At 40.1% G+C, this 19,850-nt stretch overlaps 1 protein-coding gene across 1 annotated transcript in view; it reads left to right on the forward strand.

Moving 5' to 3' along the window:
• The window catches only part of LOC126109664 (tubulin-specific chaperone D), a 199,273-nt gene that overhangs the window by 24,501 nt on the left and 154,922 nt on the right, over window positions 1–19,850 (forward strand). The window contains exon 4 of the mRNA XM_049914709.1: window positions 17,199–17,394. Within this exon, the coding sequence (XP_049770666.1) occupies window positions 17,199–17,394 (196 nt within the window). The remainder of the gene's footprint in view (window positions 1–17,198; window positions 17,395–19,850) is intronic.

The raw sequence follows: 19,850 nt of genomic DNA on the forward strand, positions 1-19,850 counted from the left end.
CGCACCCTCTCGAAACCTGGCGAGCAAGCTACACCGCGATGCAGAGCGCCTCTCTTGCAGAGTCTGCCACTTGAGTTTGTTAAACATCTCCGTAACGCTATCACGGTTACCAAATAACCCTGTGACGAAACGCGCCGCTCTTCTTTGGATCTTCTCTATCTCCTCCGTCAACCCGATCTGGTACGGATCCCACACTGATGAGCAATACTCAAGTATAGGTCGAACGAGTGTTTTGTAAGCCACCTCCTTTGTTGATGGACTACATTTTCTAAGGACTCTCCCAATGAATCTCAACCTGGTACCCGCCTTACCAACAATTAATTTTATATGATCATTCCACTTCAAATCGTTCCGCACGCATACTCCCAGATATTTTACAGAAGTAACTGCTACCAGTGTTTGTTCCGCTATCATATAATCATACAATAAAGGATCCTTCTTTCTATGTATTCGCAATACATTACATTTGTCTATATTAAGGGTCAGTTGCCACTCCCTGCACCAAGTGCCTATCCGCTGCAGATCTTCCTGCATTTCACTACAATTTTCTAATGCTGCAACTTCTCTGTATACTACAGCATCATCCGCGAAAAGCCGCATGGAACTTCCGACACTATCTACTAGGTCATTTATATATATTGTGAAAAGCAATGGTCCCATAACACTCCCCTGTGGCACGCCAGAGGTTACTTTAATGTCTGTAGACGTCTCTCCGTTGATAACAACATGCTGTGTTCTGTTTGCTAAAAACTCTTCAATCCAGCCACACAGCTGGTCTGATATTCCGTAGGCTCTTACTTTGTTTATCAGGCGACAGTGCGGAACTGTATCGAACGCCCTCCGGAAGTCAAGAAAAATAGCATCTACCTGGGAGCCTGTATCTAATATTTTCTGGGTCTCATGAACAAATAAAGCGAGTTGGGTTTCACACGATCGCTGTTTCCAGAATCCATGTTGATTCCTACATAGTAGATTCTGAGTTTCCAAAAACGACATGATACTCGAGCAAAACACATGTTCTAAAATTCTACAACAGATCGACGTCAGAGATATAGGTCTATAGTTTTGCGCATCTGCTCGACGACCCTTCTTGAATACTGGGACTACCTGTGCTCTTTTCCAATCATTTGGAACCTTCTGTTCCTCTAGAGACTTGCGGTACACGGCTGTTAGAAGGGGGGCAAGTTCTTTCGCGTACTCTGTGTAGAATCGAATTGGTATCCCGTCAGGTCCAGTGGACTTTCCTCTGTTGAGTGATTCCAGTTGCTTTTCTATTCCTTGGACACTTATTTCAATGTCAGCCATTTTTTCGTTGGTGCGAGGATTTAGAGAAGGAACTGCAGTGCGGTCTTCCTCTGTGAAACAGCTTTGGAAAAAGGTGTTTAGTATTTCAGCTTTACGCTTGTCATCCTCTGTTTCAATGCCATCATCATCCCGGAGTGTCTGGACATGATGTTTCGAGCCACTTACTGATTTAACGTAAGACCAGAACTTCCTAGGATTTTCTGTCAAGTCGGTACCTAGTATTTTACTTTCGAATTCACTGAACGCTTCACGCATAGCCCTCCTTACGCTAACTTTGACATCGTTTAGCTTCTGTTTGTCTGAGAGGTTTTGGTTGCATTTAAACTTGGAGTGAAGCTCTCTTTGCTTTCGCAGTAGTTTCCTAACTTTGTTGTTGTACCACGGTGGGTTTTTCCCGTCCCTCACAGTTTTACTCGGCACGTACCTGTCTAAAACGCATTTTACGTTTGCCTTGAACTTTTTCCATAAACACTCAACATTGTCAGTGTCGGAACAGAAATTTTCGTTTTGATCTGTTAGGTAGTCTGAAATCTGCCTTCTATTACTCTTGCTAAACAGATAAACCTTCCTCCCTTTTTTTATATTCCTATTAACTTCCATATTCAGGGATGCTGCAATGGCCTTATGATCACTGATTCCCTGTTCTGCGCTTACAGAGTCGAAAAGTTCGGGTCTGTTTGTTATCAGTAGGTCCAAGATGTTATCTCCACGAGTCGGGAGGTGTGCGTGAGATAGTCCCTGCAGTCGCGCTATCCTCTGTGCCCTCGGTGGCTCAGATGGATAGAGCGTCTGCCATGTAACCAGGAGATCCCAGGTTCGAGTCCCTGTCGGGGCACACATTTTCACCTGTCCCCATTGATATATATTGCCACCTGTTAGCAGCAGAAGGTATTAATATAATTCTAATTTCATATGGTTCATGGCCAGCTGGTATTGTGGCTTGAGGCTCGCAGTCCACTAACCACTGTACAATGTGGATTTTGTGCATGCCGTTCTGCAGTTGACCATCTTGTCACTTCGTCAACCCATATTGTGAATGTTTTTCTCCAGAAATACCAGACTGTGGCCATGTGTTTTTTATTTGGAGAAAGTCTGTGACACCTGCTAGAGGATTGGTATCCTCTGTACTCTGTACACGTGGTGCTTCTGAGGCTGCCTACCCTATTTCCTTCAGTAATTTTTAAAAGACCGAGTTTTCAAGATACATGTGGGTTCAGCTTATTTGGACACCTTTACCCGAGAGAATGGGGTGCTTCAAGGATCCGTCCTGGGTGTCGTTCTCTTTGCTATGGCCGTTAATCCTGTTATGGACTGTGTACTTGATCGGTGTCTTCAGTGATATCTGATGTGTGGATCGTCTTTACTCGTGGAGCTTTCGATTTTCTACTCACAAAACTGTTTTTATAAATTTCTGGCAGCGCAATGGGTTTCTTCCACTGCCTTTACATCTTGGGCCTGTTTCTCTTCCGTTTGCTGAAACTGCAAAATTCCTGGGGTTCATGCTTGACAGGAAACTTTACCTGGCTGCCCACTGTACCTAGTCCCTCAATGTCCTGTGTGTCCTAAGCGGCACTTTCTAGGGAATGAACCGCACTACCCTCCCCTGTTTGTACCGACCCTGTATCGGTTTGAAACTAGACTATGGGTGTTGCGTTTATTCATCTACACATCTGTCCATCTTACGCTGTCTTAGTACAATCCACCATTGTAGAATACTCTTGGCCACTAGCGCCTTTTACACTGGCTGGTTGAGAGCCTCTCTGCAGAAGCTGCCGAACTACCGCTGTCATACTGGCGTGATCTCCTCCTCCTCCTCCTCCTCCTCCTCCTCCTCCTCGGATACCCATGTCATTTATCTGCCATGTCCGGCCACCCGTCCTATGCTCTGTTTTTTGATGACTCCCTTGACCACCAGTGTGGGATGCACCCTTCTTCTCTGTTACCTCCTGGCATTTGCTTTCGGCTACTGCTCCTGCAGCTTTAACTTCATGCTACCTGCCGTGTTCCTGATGGTTGTGAATCCTTCACTGGCTTGGCTTTGTGCAGCACTCCATGTTCATCTGGAACTTCATTCGCTTCCCAAGGACACTACTCTAGATTCAATCTATCACTGTAAGTTTCTTTACCTTCACACCCAACTTAGCAACAGCACATTTGTGTACACAGATAGCTGTAAGCCTGACTGTGGTGTTGATTGTGCCTTTCTCATTGGCATCAACCGATTATGGTATTGGCTTCCAGAGCACTGCTCGATGTTTACAACAGAGCTCTTTGCCCTCTATCAGACTGGGCAGTACATCTGGCAACAGACTTTTGAACTGTATCATATGCTCTGACTCTGTCAGTGCTCTTCAGAGCCTCTGCATTCAGTGCCCTTTCAGAGCTTCTGTGTGCTGTACACAGCCTATCCCTTATTGAAATGGATCCAAGAAAGCTCTCGCTTGTTCACTGTTGAGGGCTTCCTGCTCACATCGGTCTGACAGGAAAAGAGGCTGCTGATGCTGCCGCCTGGGCTGCAGTCCTCCATCAGCCTGCTAGCTCTTCTATTCCTTCGGATGATTCCGTGTTGCTGTCTGTTGGCAGATGGTGTCACTTTGGCACCACCACTGGTCTTCTCTTCACGAGAACAAGCTCTGGCGAATTAAACCACTCCCAGCAGTTTGGCCGACCTCTTCACAACCTTCTCATTGCGAGATCATATTAGCTAGGTTTCCTATAGGGCACTCTTTTTAGCCGTTGCCATTTGTTATGTGATGAACCAATACCACTTTGAGCTCATTGCCATCAACTTTTGAGGGTTTCCCATTTCTTGACCAAATGCCCTTTTTTTCAGCCGCTTATGTTCCAGTGTATATTTGCCATCTGAGTTATCGGTTGTTTTAGTGAACATTGCTCATACTATTGATCATGTTGTACTTTTTATCCATCGTAGAAATATGGCAAAGACATTAAATTTTCAGTTTGGGACCTCCACTGTTTGTATGAGACATTTTATGGACATTTCTCCAAGGGGGGGGGGGGGGGGGCGGGTCCTTGTTTTTAGCTCTCCTTCTTTCCGTCTTTTTTTTATGCTTGAAGTATAGTCGCTTTTAACTTCTTTTACTTATTAGTGTTATAAGTTATGACATGTTCACTCATGACCACAGTTGTTTTTGCACCATAAAAATAACAAATAATAATAATAATAATAATAATAATAATAATAATAATAAAGGTCCGTCGACAAGTGCAGTAGCACCAACACTCTTCACTGGTATGCGATTTTTCTTGTCCCCAGCTGTAGTGGCGAACTCGATGTTCTCGATCGTTTTATAGACTGTCTGTTTAGAACGGCGACGAATTCTCCTGTAAGGCATCGTGACGGTGTTCAATGCAGTTGCCTGTGCAGCAGCAGCAGCAGCAGCAGCAGCAGCGCGAATGAGCCTCTGCACGGCTCTCACTCGCTTATATAGTATATGCAGTAGCTTGGACTTAGAAAATTTTCTCAGTGCCAGCGGAACGTTATCCCGGGCGCGCACACTGGGTGTTTTAGAGTTTGCGCGGTCGCTGGCGCGCCGCCACGATTGCATCAGCCGACCGCAGCTGCGAGAGGTCAACAAGGTCAAGCGATAAGTAGTATTGACAACATGAAGTCACCCAAGCAATTAATTCTACTCACAATTGGAAAGCCCCTGGAAAAGATAAAATAGCAAATTTCTGGCTAAAGAAATTCACCTCAACACATTCACATCTAACTAAATTATTTAAGAGTTACATTGCAGACTCATACACATTCCCTGATACACTTACACATGGAATAACTTATCTGAAACCTAAAGATCAAGCAGACACAGCAAACCCAGCTAAATATCGCCCCATAACATGCCTACCAACAATATACAAAATATTAACTTCAGTCATTACACAGAAATTAGTAACACATACAACACAGAACAAAATTATAAATTAAGAACAAAAAGGCTGTTGCAAAGGAGCACGAGGATGTAAAGAGCAACTGATAATAGATGCAGAGGTGACATATCAAACTAAAACTAAACAAAGGTCGCTACACTACGCATACATTGATTACCAAAAAGCTTTTGATTGTGTACCCCACTCATGGTTACTACAAATATTGGAAATATACAAAGTAGATCCTAAATTGATTCAGTTACTAAACATAGTAATGAAAAATTGGAAAACCACACATAATATACAAACAAATTCAAATAATATCACATCTTGCTCTGAACCCACTATCCAACATGCTAAATAATACAAATTATGGATACAATATTACTGGAACATACCAACACAAAATCACACATTTACTATACATGGATGATTTAAAACTACTGGCAGCAACAAATCAGCAACTCAACCAATTACTAAAGATAGCAGAAGTATTCAGCAATGATATAAATATGGCTTTTGGAACAGACAAATGTAAGAAAAATAGCATAGTAAAGGGAAAACACACTAAACAAGAAGATTACATACTGGATAACCACAGCGACTGCATAGAAGCGATGGAAAAAACAGATGCCTATAAATATCTAGGATACAGACAAAAAATAGGAATAGATAATACAAATATTAAAGAACTAAAAGAAAAATATAGACAAAGACTAACAAAAATACTGAAAACAGAATTGACAGCAAGAAACAAGACAAAAGCTATAAATACTTACGCTATACCAATATTGACCTACTCATTTGGAGTATTGAAATGGAGTAACACAGACCTAGAAGCACTCAATACACTTACACGATCACAATGCCACAAATATAGAATACATCACATACATTCAGCAACAGAAAGGTTCACATTAAGCAGAAAGGAAGGAGGAAGGGGATTTATCGACATAAAAAACCTACATTATGGACAGGTAGACAATTTAAGAAAATTCTTTCTAAAACGAGCAGAAACTAGTAAAATACACAAAGCAGTCACTCATATAAATACACTGGCTGCACCACTGCAATTTCATAACCACTTCTACAACCCTCTAGATAACATAACATCATCAGATACGTAGAAAGTAAATTGGAAAAAGAAAACACTACATGGCAAGCACCTGTATCATCTAACACAGCCACACATCGATCAAGACACATCCAACACATGGCTAAGAAAAGGCAATATATACAGTGAGACGGAAGGATTCATGATTGCAATACAGGATCAAACAATAAACACCAGATATTACAGCAAGCATACTATTAAAGATCCCAATACCACAACAGATAAATGCAGACTTTGCAAACAACAAATAGAAACAGTAGATCACATCACAAGCGGATGTACAATACTAGCAAATACAGAATACCCCAGAAGACATGACAATGTAGCAAAAATAATACATCAACAGCTTGCCTTACAACATAAACTTATAAAACAACACGTTCCCACATACAAGTATGCACCACAAAATGTACTGGAGAATGATGAATACAATTTATACTGGAACAGAACCATTATAACAGATAAAACACCACCACATAACAAACCTGACATCATACTCACCAATAAAAAGAAGAAATTAACACAACTAATCGAAATATCCATACCCAATACAACAAATATACAAAAGAAAACAGGAGAAAAAAGTGAAAAATACATCCAACTGGCTGAGGAAGTCAAGGACATGTGGCATCAGGATAAAGTTGACATTATACCAATTATACTATCAACTACAGGAGTCATACCACACAATATCTACCAGTACATCAATGCAATACAGCTACATCCAAACTTATATATACAACTACAGAAATCCGTAATTATTGATACATGTTCAATTACCCGAAAGTTCCTAAATGCAATATAACATATACCGTACAGTTAAAAGGAAGTCACGCTTGATCAAGGTCTGCATCACTTTCCATTTTTGACCAGACATAACGTCTGAGAAAAGAAAGAAATAATAATAATAAAAGCTAATTTGGTTGTTACCACACAGTCCATAGAGGCTCAACTCGATAAAAAAGAAAAAAAAAAAAAAAAAAAAAACAAGTTTTCATCAGGTGTCATGACAAAAGGAGTAATAACTGTTAGGAAATGAAATTCGTTCTTCATTTAGCACTGTGTACATGGCTGCCAGATGGCATTGTTATCACAACAATTTTTAGCTACAAAAGGACCAGTATTTTTTTGTTAAATAAATACTATTATTTAAAACTTTACACTACAGTGTTGTCTAGTTTAGTCAGTCATATTGACTCCAACTAATTGCATTCATTTAATGCCGTAATTAATAAGATCTGCACATAAAATTTCATGTATTTTAATTTGATAAGGGCACGATCATGCGCAGGTTTGTGATTGGCTAATACATAGCAATTTTTGAGACAAACACATTATTTCATGTTCATTCATGAACAGTGTATCAACTCGCAGGCGATTTTATCATTGGTGTGCTTAACAGAGAGTGCTTAAGAAAGCTTGCAAGGTGAAGTGAGCACATTTATAATTGGTCTCATAGTTAGTTGTAAATCTTTAATCAGGCACCATTGCAGCCCTACAGTTCAGTAATTTTGTACATGCACTCCAAATTAAGCACGCACAGGAAGGTGGTTCAAACAGTGTTCAGCAGCTCTGTCACTTCACGAGTCCCACTTCAACATTCCGATGGCCAGGTCTCGAGCTGGGCTTAGCTGAAGGCCACCGTCTTTATTTTTTGTGTTACACATATAGTTCCCAGGCTCTTGAACATGGATTGACAAGAGATTTGCAAACTTACACATGTCGCTTGAACTGCCCACTTGTGAGCCAAAAATATCATGAAGGGGAGGAGTTACCCCAGAATATAGTGCTATCTGTCATAAATAAATGAAAATAAGCAAAGTAGACTAATTTTCATGCTGGGCTATCATTTATTGCAGGTACTGTTCTAATGGTAAATGTAACAGCATTCAATTTTGGAACAAGATCCTAAACAAGAGTTTTCCATGACAGCTTACCATCTATCTCAACAATTAGAAATTTGGATTGTCAGACTCACTAATATAAAATAAATTTTAACTCGTGCAGGAAATTAGCATCTTTTATAAACTATATTTGTGATGAAATTATAAACTTCATGTACCAGGTGTACTGGTATGAAATGAGCGTTTTTTTCTCAAAATGGAACACTAATTTTGAATTGAAAAGTAAAAACATTTTATTCAAAGTACTGACCATTGCTTTCTATACATTTTGACCACCTTTCTGGCAATTTGTGGACACCACGCCAATAGAAATGTTCGTCTTTTGAAGCAAACCAATGAGACACTCAATTTTCGACTTCTTCGTAGGAACTGAAGTGTTCCTCAGCCAATGCGTGTCCCATTGATGAAAACGAATGGTAGTCAGAAGGGTCCAAGTCTGGTGAATACGGCGGGTGGAGTAGTAGCTCCCAGGCAAGTGTTTTGATTGTATCCTGAACCAGTTTTGCTTTGTGTGCAGGTGCATTGTTGTGTAAAAAAATTACTTTGCCATGTATTCTGTCCCATTCTGGTCTTTTTTCGATCAATGCATAGTTCAAATTGATCATTTGTTGTCTGTAGTGATTAGTATTCACAGTTTCACCGGGTTTTAGAAGCTCATGATACACCACACCTTTCTGATCCCACCAAACAACAGAGCATTGTCTTCTTGCCGAATCAATCTGGTTTTGCAGTCGATGTTGATGGTTGTCCCGGATTAACCCATGATTTTTACTGTTTAGGATTCTTAGAATAAATCCATTTTTCATCGTCAGTAACAATTCGATGCAAAATTGATTTTCTTTCATGTCTTTGAAGCAAAATTGGACAAATGGTTTTTCGGTTTTCCATTTATCTTTCATTCAATTCACGTGGCACCCATTTTCCACACTTTTGGATCTTTTCCATATCTTTCAAACGGTCAGAAATTGTTTGTTGTGCAACATTTAGCATTGCTGCCATTTGCTTCATCCAATATTGCTTGCAATTCAGCGTCTTCGAACTTTTTTGGTGATCTTCCAAGTTCTTCATTTCTTACATCAAAAACACTATTTCTGAGTCATTGAAACCATCTTTTGCGTGTTGCTTCTGATAGAGCGTAATCACCATATGCCTCGACAAGCATTCAATGCGACTCTGCAGCACTTTTTTCCAAATGAAAACAAAAAATTAATCCTTTCCGCAAATCATCACTTTCTGGTACAAAATTCGACATTGTTAACACGAGGAAAACATATGATGTTGATTGTTCCATGACTTGATGTGTACTAAATATCTTTGACAGATGTCATACCAACCAAACAAACAAAAAAATCAAGGCTCATTCACAACAAGTGTTCCCTATTGACACATTTGTATCTTAACGCTCATTTCGTACCGGTACACCTGGTATATGTAATCATCATAATCCATCAGCCAGATGTCTTAGTCACCCCCTTAGGGGACTGCATGATATTAGCGTGTAATTACTATCCTACTAATCATATTACATTCACATTTAGAATTCTTACACAATAGATGTTCTAATTGTTCTTCAATGTGTGATACTTCTTGAAGCACATTTGCTTATGAAGAGGTACCTTGCAAATGAGCAGATGTAGTGGATTTCCTTCCTCAACTTGTGTGTGGTGCAAACATTGCAGAGCTTGGGAGGGTATTTCTTAGCCCCTGCTTCAACAGTTGCCTCCAGTTTGGGTTTCCTCATATCACCTGATAGAGTTTGAGGATGGTCCTGTTTAGGTGTTCAAGATATTGGAGTTGCCTTCTTGTGCCATTTGACAGCCTTTCTCAGGACTGAGTTGCACAGCAAATACTGGTCTGCTCTCCACACCCTTCATGTGTTTATCTTACTGAATGATACAGTCAGGCTTCTTCACATCATCTCTCTTCCTTTCTCCCTCATAATCGTAGCTGGATGTACAGTACTAATTATTCATACCACCAGCTTGTTCTTCCAATAATATAAAACTACATTCCCTTCTAGCAGTGCACACTTTTCCCTTTCAACTTGAGATTGTTTACAGCAGTTGAAAGCTCAGATGGAAGTCCCCTATTTGCCCTTATTGTCCAACAGACCTTAGTTTTCCATGCAAGCAGGCTATTTTCAGTTGTCCCTTTGTTGCAACAGTTGTCCTGATGTAAATGATGTTAGATGCCTAAGTGTGGTACCGATACAGGAAAAATTATTTTGTCCAGTCTTTTCCTGTCCCCACACTATGTACAGTATTTATATGTTACAGATCTAACCCATAGTGGCCTCACATATCATTCATGCAAGAAAGCTTTGCAGAGTTGTAGATATTAAATCTTAGGTGGCCTCTCCAAGATATTGTGGTCTCATCAAATGATACCACTTGTATGTGTTTATATAAGGTCTGAAAATGAGCCACAAAATGGAGATCCGGTTGGTCCTTACAGAGTCTGTCTGCAAGATTATCCTGGTGTGAATTGTCAGAAAAGTCACATGCAATCCATATCTCTTCCCATCAATTGCGACTCATTAGCTGTTTGCTGATAAGAATTTCAATCAAGAGGCTGTGCTCCAGTACTCCTGATAACTGTCTTTTCTGACTCATCCTATCACAAGTATGATCACTAAAAATGGTTTCATTTTAACAATCAAAATGTCAGGCCACTTTAGTGTCTTGGGTGACATTTAAAAGAAAAACAAAACGGACACTGTCCGAACAGACCATGAAGGCCCAAAGATACCGACCGGCTGCCATGTCATCCTCAGCCCTTAGGTGTACTCTCACGTGGATAAGGAGGGGCATGTGGTCAGCACACTGATTTCCCAGCCAGTTCTCGTGACCGGTGTTGCTACTTTCCAGTCAAGTAGCTCAATTGGTCTCGCAAGGGCTGAGTGCACCCTTCCCCTCCCTCTCGCCCTCCTCCTCCCCCTCCCCCTCCCCCCCTCTCCTTGCCAACAGCACTTGGTAGACCAGGACGATGACCCATCCAAATGCTAGCTGAGCCAGACAGCACTTAACTTTGGTGATGTGACAGGGATCGGTGTTACAACTGTGGCAAAACGGTTAGATTGTGTCACAAAAATATGAGATAATTCATCACCAAAAAAACCTCCGAAGTACAACATGGATCATTGGAAACAAATGTAATGTTTGAGTTACCTTCAAAAGGTTCCAAATGTGTGACTAGATTATTTTTATTATAACCATTGTTTGTATCCATTCCTCATAAACAAATGTCTACCTTACATCACTGCTAGCATTGTTGTCATTCACCTACACAAGCAGAGGTTTCCAATGTTTATTTGATGTAGAGGGCCCCAAACTCACTGCACCTGACCCTAGTATTATCACAGTTATCATTCTCTTTATCACTTTGTATATCCAATAACAAAGCTACATATAAATCATGAAACATTTCATCACTGCACAAAGTACACTGTCAATGACGCTCCAATATTCGGTATTGACTTCTGTCTCATCTATACATGCAGCTGTCATGATCATATGAGTGGTCAAATATACTGACACTAACATATACACTCTCCTCACTACTGCTCGCCTTGCCAGCAAATAGTTCAGACTTTACCCAATAGAGAGTACAACAGGCCATAAATGACATCCATGCAGGAAAATGGGAGATTTCCGTTCCCTGTTATCCACCGCCGGTTACTGTAATATGGAGATCTCCAGTATCTGTCGTCAGTTTAACTAAATGGGTTTCATACACTGACATAAGGACAATACTCAGCTTCGCTGGAGGTCTGTCCACCATTCTGACTGACAAAGGCAACTTCATAAATTTAGTGACGTGTCAGGTCTCCTACCTAAAGTGTTGGAAGTAGTCAGCCATTCATTTAACAGGCAGTATTTTATGAAAACTTTTTTTCCAAGTGAGTGGAGGAATTTGATATGTCAAGAGCACATCTTTGTGAAGACAGGGCTAGACATTCTGAAGAAACCTGCTAATGAGTGTTCCTGGGGAATTGTCACAGCAATTTCACTTGTGAGCCAGACACGAGCCAAACCAAGAGCTGTGTATGTTGATATCAATTAGAGTGCTGATAACTGTGCTGTGGGGTAATCACCGTCATCACCATCATTATTGTCATCGTCAGCGTCATTGTCGTCATCATCATCATCATCATCATCATCTCCACCACTGCCACCTAAGATGGGACAGTATGTCAAGTATGCCATCTATCCACATACTGTGTAACCTATTTTCTGCGTACTTTCATGTTTTAATTGCTCATGTTGTATATTTGTGAGGAGATAAAGTTAGGCAAGTATGAGGATACCTTGTAAAACCCATTGAGACTGAACAGTGTACAAGATTAATGGTCATTGACAAAATATAGATAATCAGAACAAACGTGCTTTATCATATATTAAACTACATGAACAGGTCTCCCAATTACAAAACTAACAGAAGTAAAATCTATTTAGAGTGAACCAGTCTTAAGTAAGTGTCAAAATAGCTTGAATCATGCTTTCATGAAGCCTTGTTATACATTACAAGTGAAAGCGAGACATGCCCTGCAAATATTTGCATTAGTGAACAATGTCACCCACTAGTATATGAGGGACTGGTGATAACTCCTTGACTTTATAAGGAGGAAAAAAAAAATTGCTGTTACGGTTTTGAAAAAAATTATTTGTGCAACATTGTCACCCTTGAGCTTAGCTCATTTATAATATCTTTGTTCCAGATTCTTTAACCCATCTAAAAATAGAAATTTTGATTGTCCTGCAAACCAGACATCCACAGCCTTTGTAGCTTTCTCATTCTTCAGTAATTGTCTTCTCTTGAGGTTTTTCTTTAGGGTTGGGAACAGATAATAGTTTGAGGGGGGCCATATAGGGTGGATGCATGAGGATTTCATACTGAAGATCTGCCAGTTGTTGCCTTGTGATGGCTGCCTTGTGAGGAGGAGTGTTATCTTACAGAAACAAGATTCCTTTTCTCAGCTTTCCTTGATGTTTGGAGGCCACTTGTTGCTTTAGTTTCTCAAGAAGTTCAACTTAGTACATTGTCGTGATGGCATTACCATGTTGTAAGTTGTCAATCATTTGGATTCCATCTTTATCCTGTAAGATTTATGCCAGCAAATTGTCTGCTGATCTGTGTGTTTCATATGTGTACATTCATATTTCATTCATAATGACAAGACAGGCCAAAAATCCCACAGCATCTCAAGGAAATTGGACCAAAATGGACTGTGAAGCCACCAGTCATTTATGCTTTTGGTCTGCATTCAGACATTTGGGAACCCATTTGGCTGAGAGCTTTCTCATGTCCAAAATCTTATGAATTCGCTACCTTTCCAGCAGGTATCCTCCAATCATCTAGGCTCATGGAATGAACCGCATCTGCAGTTTTCAGAACTGTGATTTGAGTTGACCTTTCAGGATGTTCTTTTTATTCTGTGCTGAAATGCCCTGTTTTAAATGGAGCAACCCAATTCTTGACAGTGGAGTAGGAAGTGCAGTTACCACCCAAGATAACATCATACATTTGTTTGGCCATGTTACTTTTTTTTTTTTTAAAGAAAAAGCTACATAATCACGGCACAACACTCTTTCACCATGAATTCTCTGTTTTCTTGCACCATGTTCACTTCAAACCTGTGCAGAAAAATAAAAACCAATGTTACTGCTATGCAGGTACTATCACATATAGTGTAAAGAACAACATTTAATGCCAAACTACATCAGTTTTGATTAGGGGAAACCAAGGAGACTCATCTCATATTCTTTGTGGTTTAATGACACTAGTGATGTTTTTGTTGTTGGTTTGTACACTACTGTCCATTAAAATTGCTACACCAAGAAGAAAGGCAGACGATAAACATGTATTCATTGAACAAATATATTATACTAGAACTGACATGTGATTACATTTTCGCACAATTTGGGTGCATAGATCCTGACAAATCAGTACCCAGAACAACCACCGCTGGCTGTAATAATGGCCTCGATACGCCTGGGCATTGAGTCAAACAGAGCTTGGATGGCGTGTACAGGTACAGCTGCCCATGCAGCTTCAACACGACACCACAGTTCATCAAGAGTAGTGACTGGCGTATTGTGATGAGCCAGTTGCTCAGCCACCATTGACCAGACGTTTTCAGTTGGTGAGAGATCTGGAGAATGTGCTTTCTGTATCCAGAAAGGCCTGTAGAGGACCTGCAACATACGGTTGTGCATTATCCTGCTGAAATGTAAGGTTTCGCAGGGATCGAATGAAGGGTAGAACCATGGGTCGTAACACATCTGAAATGTAACGTCCACTGTTCAAAATGCTGTCAATGTGAACAAGAGGTGACCGAAACGTGTAACCAATGGCACCCCGTACCACCATGCTGGGTGATTCGCCAGTATGGCGATGATGAATACACGCTTGCCATTCGTGCACGTCTTGCCATTCGTGCACCCAGGTTCAAAGTCGAGTACACCATCGCAGCTGCTCCTGTCTGTGATGCAGCGTTAAGGGTAACCCCAGCCATGGTCTCCGAGCTGATAATCCGTGCTGGTGCAAACGTCGTCGAACTGTTCGTGCAGATGGTTGTTGTCTTGCAAACGTCCCCATCTGTTGACTCAGGGATTGATACGTGGCTGCACAATCTGTTACAGCCATGCAGATAAGATGACTGTCATCTCAACTGCTAGTGATACGAGGCCATTGGGATCCAGCACGGTGTTCTGTATTACCCCATCGATTCCATATTCTGCTAACAGTCATTGGATCTCGACCAATGCGAACAGCAATGTCGCGATACGATAAACCGCAATCGTGATAGGCTACAATCCGACCTTTATCAAAGTCGGAAACGTGATGGCACGCATTTGTCCTCCTTACACGAGGCATCACAACAACGTTTCACCAGGCAACGCCGGTCAACTGCTGTTTGTGTATGAGAAATCGGTTGAAAACTTTCCTCATGTCAGCACGTTGTAGGTGTCGCCACCGGCGCCAACCTTGTGTGAATGCTCTGAAAAGCTAATCATTTGCATATCACAGCATCTTCTTCCTGTCGGTTAAATTTCGCGTCTGTAGCACGTCATCTTCGTGGTGTAGAAATTTTAATGGCCAGTAGTGTATTTGATTTGCATGTGTGTCGGTTTTGCATATAATGGTGCGTGAAGTTTGTTTAGAGTTTTTGCCATTACAGACCTCATGCCCAGTATGCCTGTTGTTGAATTGTGTTTGTATATAGCTCTAATGGCCAAACATATATGAAATCAAGTTTCAGTTTTTGTGAATTGTTTTTACTTACAAACTCTCTCTCTCTCTCTCTCTCTCTCTCTCTCTCTCTCTCTCTCTCTCTCTGTGTGTGTGTGTGTGTGTGTGTGTGTGTGTGTGTTTAGAATGTACTGTTGGTTTATCAATTTTTACTTCTGTGACATTTGTGTGTTGTAGGTGACATCGTCTATTGGACATTCTTTAGGTTGATGATGTCATAGACCTATTGGTGTGATGCTTTGTTTATTGTCTCAAATATTTTGTATGTACTTGCTGTATGCAATTAGTTAAATAAAAATGTCCGTATGAGATGGAAGATTTCTGTGATAGTGATACGAGGCCATTGGGATCCAGCACGGCGTTCTGTATTACGTGTATTAAATGGCCTTTATATCTTAATTTTAATGTTTATTGTAGCATTGTAATTTTAGAAGTAATGGTGTCAATTTCATAGAATACTGGATGACGACTGAACTATTTCGTTTTGTTCTGTGGAAGTTTATCATAGATTGGAACTAATTTTGTTTTCAAGAAGGAATTAAACTCAATTGCACATTTATAAAATATATCTATGTGACACATTACAACAAAACCGTATACACAAATGCAGTTGAAGTTGAACTTTTCTCCCAGATTAAGTCCGTGTCTTATACCAGATCTGTAACCTTGCCAGTCCTGTAGCTTTAGACAAGATTCCAGGCTTGAGTCCACAGTTTTAATTTACCAGAAAGTAAACACTTTGATGTAGAGTGAAAAATTCTTTTAAGGAGTCCAAGCTGTGAATAGTCTTCATGCAACCCTCACACTGACATTTTTGTGGTTGAACGTCACTGATATATCAGCATTAGCTAAATCTGAAGACAAGTGTCTAAAAGACCAAAGAAGGCATGAACAAGTTTTTTCTCAGAAAGATATAACATTAACGTAAGCAAGAGAAAAGCAAAATCCTTGTATGTACTAAAGTTGCAATAAAAAGAAACCTATGTCTGATGGGACAGAATCTGAAGGAAATCACTAGCTTTAGGTACCTAGATAGTAGAACAACATAGGAGGGTATATCATGCCAATGCTTGGAGCATTGCCCTATATGGCTCAGAGATGCAGACAGCTGAGGAGCCAGAATGGAAAAGACTGCAGGCTTTTGAGGCACGGTGTTTGAAATGTCCTAAAGATTTCATGGACAGAGAGAATGGCCAATGGATTCTTCAACAGTGTAGGAGGGGAAATATCATTGTGGAGTACTATAAAGGAAAGGGGAGGCCGATAAGTTATATACCTAGATCCATTCTTTATAAACGTAATGGAAGGAAAAATACTTGGGAAGAGTGGGCAAGGAAAACAAGACTTTGATATTTTGAACAGATTAAAACAAGACCTGAAACTGTCAACATATTTGGGACTGAAGAGACTTGCAGAAGAAAGACAAAAATGAAGAAGAAAATTACTGCCAACCAATCAACAAACAGGGCACAAAAGTAGAAGAAGAATGACTGTATTAATTTACAGTAAAGTTTTCTCATGGTTCCAATCCTTGTAACCATTGTTTACAAAGGCAAAAGTTAAAAGAAAGTATCTTTGCTTCTGCACACTAAAATAATGAGTAAACACCAATGTACTTTGTGAGCTGTATAAAAGAAAACGTATTTTATACAGTTTATAATTCCTCCATGTTTTGTGTGTGTTTTAAAAGTAACTGAAGTAGACTCTTGATGGAATTTGCTCCTGCTCCACAGATAATTGCAGATGGAAACAGCCCAGTAGCTGCCAAGTGTGGGTGCCTGGCAGCCATTGCAGCTATTCTGAAGCACGGGAAGCGGGAAGACCTGCTGCCACACGCGCCCGACTTGTTGCGCTTCCTGCTCAGCATCAACTACCGGAATGACTCAGAAATTGTTCGGCGGTATGCTGTCAAGATTATGCAGAGGATCGGTGAGCGGTGTCTGTCTGTCGTTCTTTTCATGTGCGAGTCATTTTTATCCATTTGTCAGTTAAATTTATCAGTATTACATGAAATTGAGAATGGGTACGTAGAACTGATGAGCCACATTTTAAATACATGGCATGCAATGGTCATCTTCCTAACATCCTTATTATTAAACCATATGGCTTTCCCAACCAACATCCATACCGCACGTTCTTATCACGGTAGTCATTGCCACTGTAATATCTGCGTAAATGTTATGTGTGTAGTTTGCCACTGGTGGCAATATCACTAGAGGCTCTTTACTCTTGTTACTGACTGGTCTACAATATGTGCTTATTTTAGTTTATAAAAAAGTGTGCAATTAAATACAATTTAGAAGAGCAGCCTGTGACCACTGAAAGTATTAAGTACATCTGTGTGTACATAATGCAATACCTAACCCTCTCATATGTCATGTCCTCAAATGAGGATACACAATTTTTACCCCATTTCTGTCATATTTTAAATCTGATGTGGCTATAAGATCGCAAATCCTTAAATGAGGACAAATAATAGTTTCAAGTGTGTCCGCAGTGTAAATTTTTGGCCTGTGGGAAGCTAAATTGTGTTGAATCCTGCCTAATTGTCAACTATGGGGAGTCTAGGAAACCTGCGGGCAAACAAATCGTATTGATGAGTTTTTCTTACTGTAAGATAAATGACAATACTTAATTCCGAGAATTACATAGATGAGTAGCAAGCAAAGGGCAACGGACAAAACAAGCAATGTTCTTCGGTATAACAATTCCAAGTTTGAGCTACATATAATGTACAAGCAAAGTAACGAGTTTTGACACTTCTGTCGTAGTTCCTAGTCTTGACATTGCTGTAGAATGGGCTGTGGCCAGTCGGGTGTGGTGCTTATGTTCTCTTCGCATAGAGGCCGCTGCTGTTGCATTGTCTACCTGGAGAGGGCTTGGTCAATGTGCAATTGGTTGACATCTTCTTCACAACCATCTCTGCTCTCTCATTCCCGACTGGCATGCTAGCACTTGATTTTACACCGTAACAAATTTTGTCGCTGCATTCTTGATGTAGCACTGAACCTTTGTTGTGAAAGTTGTACATTGATTTGTGGATAAAGTGCTGTGTTTGAATAGGTATGTGTTGTATGATACAGTATTTTATTGTGTGTAGTACTTGGTCATTTCTGAAATTTATCCGAACCTTTAAGTTTATTTGTGTATATTCATGGAAAGAACCACAAGGTTTATGATGCAAAATTTTGTGTAGCATTCCCTTGGTACTAAAACTGAAAGAAAATTGGAGTAGGGGAAATAATTACAGACCTAAGGACATGGCAAAGACACCCGCTGTATTGGAATTTATAATAAGCAGATGGGAGGAGTTGACTTGACGAATTCTTTGTTTGCCCTTTACAATAATGATACTAGAAATCTTAGGAGGTACATGAGAATTTTCTGTGACATGCTAAATGTACCAGTGGTAAATGCCTGGACACTCTGGAAGTTGAATGAACAAGAAAAATATAGATCCATTAGCATTCAAGAGTTTCCTGTGGTAGAATGGAGACCTAGAAGGGGAAAGCAGAGATTACAAAAAAGTATAGAGGTTGACTTTCAGTTGAAGTTGTTGTTGAGACATCCAAAAAAGAGAGCCTGTCATTCCATATCCAATGAGTTAAGATTTAATGATGGATCGCAATGGCCTGCTACATCAAGTGGTCCAAATTCTGATAGATATACAGTCAGGACTATTGATGTAAAAAATGTTACATCTGAGATAAGTGTAGTGTTTGTGTTTTCCTGGGTATATGAAACAGTTTCCCTCCACAAAATAAAATCCAAAATAGTGTGTACACTGACTTCATGAAGTATTTGTTATTACTAATAAAAGTTCCATGTAAGATGTAGTAATTTTTTTCTCACTGTCCCTGCATGAGGACACCTCCATAATGGTCTACACAAGTATGTTTTGTAGCAAATTCTATATAAGATAGGTCTTAAAGTACCAAAAATAAATCAACATTTTTTTTCAATATTGACTTAATAATTTGTGTGAGAGAGGGCTAAAGTTATGTTTATTGCTGGTCACCTTTGTATTGAAGTGCCCACATAACTACTCTAAACTGAACGAGGTGGCACATTGATCAGCACACGGGACTCACATTTTGGAAGATGACAGTTCAAACTTCCATCTGGCCATCTTGATTTGGGTTTTCCACGATTTCCCTAAATCACTCAAGGCAAATGTTGGGATGGTTCCTTTGAAAAGGCAAAGCCAGTTTCCTTCCCCGTTCTTTGGAAATAGTCCGAACTTGTGCTCCAGTTCTAATTACCACAATGTTGGCAGCATGTTAAACCATAACCTCCTCCTCCTTACTACTATAATATTTTATAACTATGTACTACAATAGTTTGTTTATCTACTATCTTTGACCGCCTACTCTCTGTGACAAGGA

The sequence above is a fragment of the Schistocerca cancellata genome, chromosome 12 (genome assembly GCF_023864275.1).
Source record: "Schistocerca cancellata isolate TAMUIC-IGC-003103 chromosome 12, iqSchCanc2.1, whole genome shotgun sequence".
NCBI lineage: Eukaryota > Metazoa > Arthropoda > Insecta > Orthoptera > Acrididae > Schistocerca > Schistocerca cancellata.